The sequence below is a fragment of the Oncorhynchus gorbuscha genome, linkage group LG24 (assembly GCF_021184085.1).
Source record: "Oncorhynchus gorbuscha isolate QuinsamMale2020 ecotype Even-year linkage group LG24, OgorEven_v1.0, whole genome shotgun sequence".
Lineage (NCBI taxonomy): Eukaryota > Metazoa > Chordata > Actinopteri > Salmoniformes > Salmonidae > Oncorhynchus > Oncorhynchus gorbuscha.
In genome coordinates, this window is record NC_060196.1 from 36,745,455 (window position 1) to 36,751,389 (window position 5,935).

Consider the following 5,935-nt stretch of genomic DNA (forward strand, 5'->3'; position numbering starts at 1 on the left):
CGTCATCATATTGAATCCAATCAGTTATCCGTGTTGATTCAACGTCATCATATTGAATCCAATCAGTTATCCGTGTTGATTCAACGTCATCATATTGAATCCAATCAGTTATCCGTGTTGATTCAACGTCATCATATTGAATCCAATCAGTTATCCGTGTTGATTCAACGTCATCATATTGAATCCAATCAGTTATCCGTGTTGATTCAACGTCATCATATTGAATCCAATCAGTTATCCGTGTTGATTCAACGTCATCATATTGAATCCAATCAGTTATCCGTGTTGATTCAACGTCATCATATTGAATCCAATCAGTTATCCGTGTTGATTCAACGTCATCATATTGAATCCAATCAGTTATCCGTGTTGATTCAACGTCATCATATTGAATCCAATCAGTTATCCGTGTTGATTCAACGTCATCATATTGAATCCAATCAGTTATCCATGTTGATTCAACGTCATCATATTGAATCCAATCAGTTATCCATGTTGATTCAACGTCATCATATTGAATCCAATCAGTTATCCATGTTGATTCAACGTCATCATATTGAATCCAATCAGTTATCCGTGTTGATTCAACGTCATCATATTGAATCCAATCAGTTATCCGTGTTGATTCAACGTCATCATATTGAATCCAATCAGTTATCCATGTTGATTCAACGTCATCATATTGAATCCAATCAGTTATCCATGTTGATTCAACGTCATCATATTGAATCCAATCAGTTATCCGTGTTGATTCAACGTCATCATATTGAATCCAATCAGTTATCCGTGTTGATTCAACGTCATCATATTGAATCCAATCAGTTATCCGTGTTGATTCAACGTCATCATATTGAATCCAATCAGTTATCCATGTTGATTCAACGTCATCATATTGAATCCAATCAGTTATCCGTGTTGATTCAACGTCATCATATTGAATCCAATCAGTTATCCATGTTGATTCAACGTCATCATATTGAATCCAATCAGTTATCCATGTTGATTCAACGTCATCATATTGAATCCAATCAGTTATCCATGTTGATTCAACGTCATCATATTGAATCCAATCAGTTATCCGTGTTGATTCAACGTCATCATATTGAATTTTGTTGTTGAAATGACATGGAAATAAAGTTGATTCATACAGCTTTTGCTGAGTAGGAATGTTCCCGCGATAGCGGAGACTGCATTCATGGTAAACGCTGCATATGTTGTCTCAAACAGAAATGACCTTTACATTTTGTTTGCGCTTCAGTGGTACAGAGGGAATCTCTCCCCATCATCTCCTATTGGTCCACTATGGCTGTGCTCTACCTATGACAAGGCAGCAGGCTCAGGGAGGGAGACCTGTGATGAGTAGCTACCAGTGATGAAAAGTACTTAAGTAGAAATACTTTAAAGTAAAGTACTACTTAAGTTTTTTTGGGGGGGGTATCTGTATTATACTTTTTTGTTTTACAACTTTTACTTTACTACATTCCTAAAGAAAATATGGCACTTTTTATTCCACACATTTTCCCTGACAACCCAAAGTACTCAATACATTTTGAATGCTTATCAGGACAGGAAAAATGTGAAATTTACACACTTATCAAGAGAACACATGGTCATATCCCTACTGCCGATGGTCTGGTGGACTCACTAAACACAAATGCATCTTTGGTAAATAATAGTGTTGGAGTGTGCCCCTTGCTATCCGTACATATATATATAAAAATGGTGCCGTCAGGTTTGCTTAATATAAAGAATTTGAAATTATTTATACTTACTTTGATACTTAAGTATATTTAAAACCAAATACTTTTGGACTTTTACTCAAGTAGAATTTTACTGGGTGACTTTCACTTTTAACTTTCTATTAAGGTATCTATACTTTTACTCAAGTATGACAATTGGGTACTTTCTCCACCACTGGCAGCTACAGCCACAACATTACTCTTTTAATCTGATTGTGAGTTATTAGGTGTTAAGTCCATCCTTCCTGCAATGAAAACGTTAACCTCACAATGCTTTCCCCAACTTTAGAATAGTACTACTGCTACTTATTTAAAATGGCCCACGTTCTTTGAATCTCTTGGATAATTCCCCACTATTATCTGGCGTCTGTATTGTTGCATTTCAAACGGTGAGTTTAAAGGCATTAGCTAGGCTTTACCTCACTTTGTTTTTCCATGCTCTAGTCTCATTGCTGTTAAGGGACAATGTAACAGACGCACATTAGCTCATCGCTGTAGAGAAGACTGCTGCTATTGCACCTGGCTGTGGGAACATCATTAATGCATTGAGAGATGCATTGCTCCCAGTAAAGTATGTGTTAAAGGAACCAGCAGTACCTGTTCCAGCCCGTCTGGTCTCCTCAGTTTAATTCTGCTCTACAGCAAGCAGCAACGCGTTTCATCTACCTGCCATAATGACATTTGATTCAACGTAGCAGAGGAGAACTTTGCCCAAGGCTCCCTGTTTGTTATGATAACATGTTGTTTTGTAAAGGATTTACTTGCTAACGTGTGTGTTGGTACACTTCACATTCACTCTCCATTCATCAAATCTACACTGAGTGTACAAAACATAAACAGACTGACCAGGTGAATCTAGTTGAAAGCTTTGATCCATTATTGATGTCACTTGTTTAATCCACTTCAATCAGTGTAGATGAAGGGGAGGAGACAGGTTAAAGAAGGCTTTTTAACCAATATACCTTTGAATGGGGTATGGTAGTAGGTGCCAAGCGTACCGGTTTGTGTCAAGAACTGCAAAGCCGTAGGGTGTATCAAGTCTCCCATGTGTATCAAGAACAGTTCACCACCTAAAGGACATTCTAGCCAACTTGACACAACCGTGGGAAGCATTAGAGTCAACATGGGCCAGAATCCCTGTGGAACGCTTTCCACACCTTGTAGAGTCCACGCCCCCCGACGGCAACAGGGGGAGGGGTGTTCTTAATGTTTGGTACTCTGTGTATATTACACATGAGCACCGGCTTTCTATTCTCCCTCCTTCATTTAACGGGGGTAAACCTGGAGAGTTGATGCATCACGCATTACTTTATGTGCCTCTGTCTGAACGAAGGGGATGGGTTCCAGCGCAGCATGGGAATCTAGATCTCCTACATTAAGTTACCAGGTAAGTTTACAACACTTGTCAATTTGCCACACAGAAGAGTGAACGCAACTCTTTGCTCCCATTTATCAAATACATGCAAACAACACCCTTTCAGGAGTTGGCTAAACTCAACATTTATTGTGAACATGCATTGTAGGATTTTATTGATAGACCATGATACAGAGGCCCAAATATACAAGTTCAGTAGTAAAAATCCATGTTTACGGAGCGAGAGAGCGAGAGAGAGAGCGAGCGAGAGAGCGAGCGAGAGCGAGAGAGCGAGAGAGAGAGCGAGCGAGAGCGAGAGAGCGAGAGAGAGAGCGCGAGCGAGAGAGAGAGAGCGAGCGAGAGAGCGCGAGAGAGAGGGAGAGCGAGAGAGAGAGAGATCAAGCTAATGGCAGTAGCACAAAGCAATAGATGTGATCATGTGGTGGAATAAAAGCTCAGAATATATGACCGTATTTCCATAGAGATAGAAATAGGATCATATAACCAGGAGGATTCTGCTTGGTAACCATGTTTACATGAGAGTATCTCTACGGTGCCGCTCAGACAGATTGTTGTGAGAGAAGGGTTGGACACACAACACAGAACTTGACCGGACACACTTCTCCCATTTGGAGCGCATCAGGACGGTACAGTGCCATGCATCAATGGGAAGCTGAGTGAAAAGCAGGAAAGAGGTGACCTTTTCACACGAACAATACAAAAAGTCCACGACCGACACTTTTCAATGATTATGGTGATGAAATTCATCACGTGATTTTGAAGGTGATTTCCAAAATTTCCAGTAAGATCTACTGTATCCTACATGCTTTAACAGAGAGTACACACAAATACCTCAGAGTTATAGCAGCTATTTACAAATGATTGAGTGACATCAGCTAACCGCTAGAATATTTAGTCCAATGTCCTCTCCTCGAATGCTCCATCCATCCATGCCTTCAGCGGTGTGTGCAGTAAGTGGGTGAACCTGTCTCTCCTCGTTTACGTCTGATGTTTAGAGACTAGGAGGATCGAGAAAAGGACGTTTGATATTCAGGGATAGAGTGCCAGGCTCTATGCCCCAGCCTCTATGGGTGCCTCCAGGGCTTTGATGTGCACGCTGGGCAGGCCGAACCAGGATGGGGGCAGCTCCTTTCCCTGGCCAGCACTGTCATCCTGGAACTTGATGTTGAGGTAGAAGTCTCCAGTGTAGAGGAACAGGAGGGCGCCCATACACACAGAGTTCTCTGTGGGCTTCACCTAGGAAAACAACACACAGAGACAGTCAGAGTGCCTATGGATAGCTAACTCATTGGAGAATAGTTTCACCACTAATCACACACACACACACACACACACACACACACACACACACACACACACACACACACACACACACACACACACACACACACACACACACACACACACACACACACACACACACACACACCGTGTCTATGTAGAAGGTGTTAGATCCTATGAAGGTGACTGCGTCCTGCAAGTCATAGTTCTGAACTCCGTTCTGGTAGTCCTGGAAGGGAACCACGGTCAGGGCGAACGGTCCGACCGCGTTCTTACTACGATTGGTCAGTTTCACCTCCAATGGCACGGCGTCGCCCACCCTACAGTCGGCGATGATGTCACAGTCACACGGTTTCCCGTTCACCACCACGTCTAGAGAGAGGGAGTTAGGGATGAACGCCTACATATCGAGACATAGTTTCAATTACCACATGGAAGCATAGATTGCTGTGTGCACAGTCACCTGCTGTAAATGAATTTGTTCCTCTATGAAATATTAGTGCTTGGTTAAATTTGAGGTTTGACTACTATTTCTGTAATCAAACACATTATCAGTATGGTTGTCTTGAGACAATCTGTAGCTTTGAAAATAAAAGCAAAATGATACCAAGTCTTTTAGATAGTAAGGAATGCATTTGTGAACAGAAGACAGACTTGTGGAGATCTTAAACGAGTCATGGTACAAATTTCACTCAACATGTATTTTTCCCCAATCACAGGCGTGTCTCTCTCCGTCTCCTCAACAACCTGCATTCACATCTCAGAATGACCCACCCTCAGAGCTCTCTCTGCTATGCCGTTTCCATTTCATTTGCATTCACGAAAACACTATACACAGCCTTCACATGTGCAGACGTCTCGCAGCACATTGTTCCTGGTGTGGGAGCAATAGTTTAAAAGGCGCTTTTATTTAAATTAACGGAGAGCGAAGGGAACTCTGGGGATTAAAGGAATTCAGACTGCACCCTATCAATCTCACGCATGACTCATTTCTGTCAAGAAGGGACAAATGAGATGGTTGGAAACCCCCCCCCCCCCATTCTACTCCCATACTCTCACAGAGAGGCACTATCTCTCCCCTCTTTCTGCCTCTTCTCTCTCCCGCTGCATCGCCCCTCTCTGACATGTCCAACTGAGTTCAATTAAGGTGTAAATTACATTTCTCTAATGTGTAGCCAATCCAGATATGGCACTGTTTGGTTCAGGTGGAACCACCATGTTCATTTCTATAATGAGCTCTATGGTTCTTCTGCTCCTCTGGGGGGGGTCAGAAGATGAGGGAGAGAAACACACACACAAGTGCAATGCCTTGTGGCTGTAGTTAGAAGTGCTACTCCGGGCCATTGAGGCCATGTGACATGAAAGAGCCGGGTGTGGGTGTGTGTTGGGGTGCGTCCTCTGCTGTGGTGTGTTGTACCACAGATTGCGGAGCCTCACAGGCAGACCTACACAGACAGGGAGCCTGAAGACTGGAAGGAGCTACCAGAGAGCTGAGCCGTGCCACACTGAGCCCCCTCCCTAGTGAAACAGAGCCAGGGTG

The 5,935-nt window shown here is 42.7% G+C and overlaps 1 protein-coding gene across 2 annotated transcripts in view; it reads right to left on the minus strand.

Annotated features, from left to right (window-relative positions):
- Window positions 1-3,214: 3,214 nt before the first annotated feature.
- trappc9 (trafficking protein particle complex subunit 9) overlaps window positions 3,215-5,935 on the minus strand; it is a 329,423-nt gene continuing 326,702 nt past the window's right edge. For both annotated transcript variants that reach the window (XM_046325762.1, XM_046325760.1), the window contains 2 exons: window positions 4,544-4,767; window positions 3,215-4,350 (listed from right to left, as the gene is read on the minus strand). In XM_046325762.1, the coding sequence (XP_046181718.1) occupies window positions 4,165-4,350; window positions 4,544-4,767 (410 nt within the window). In that variant the 3' untranslated portion in view covers window positions 3,215-4,164. The remainder of the gene's footprint in view (window positions 4,351-4,543; window positions 4,768-5,935) is intronic.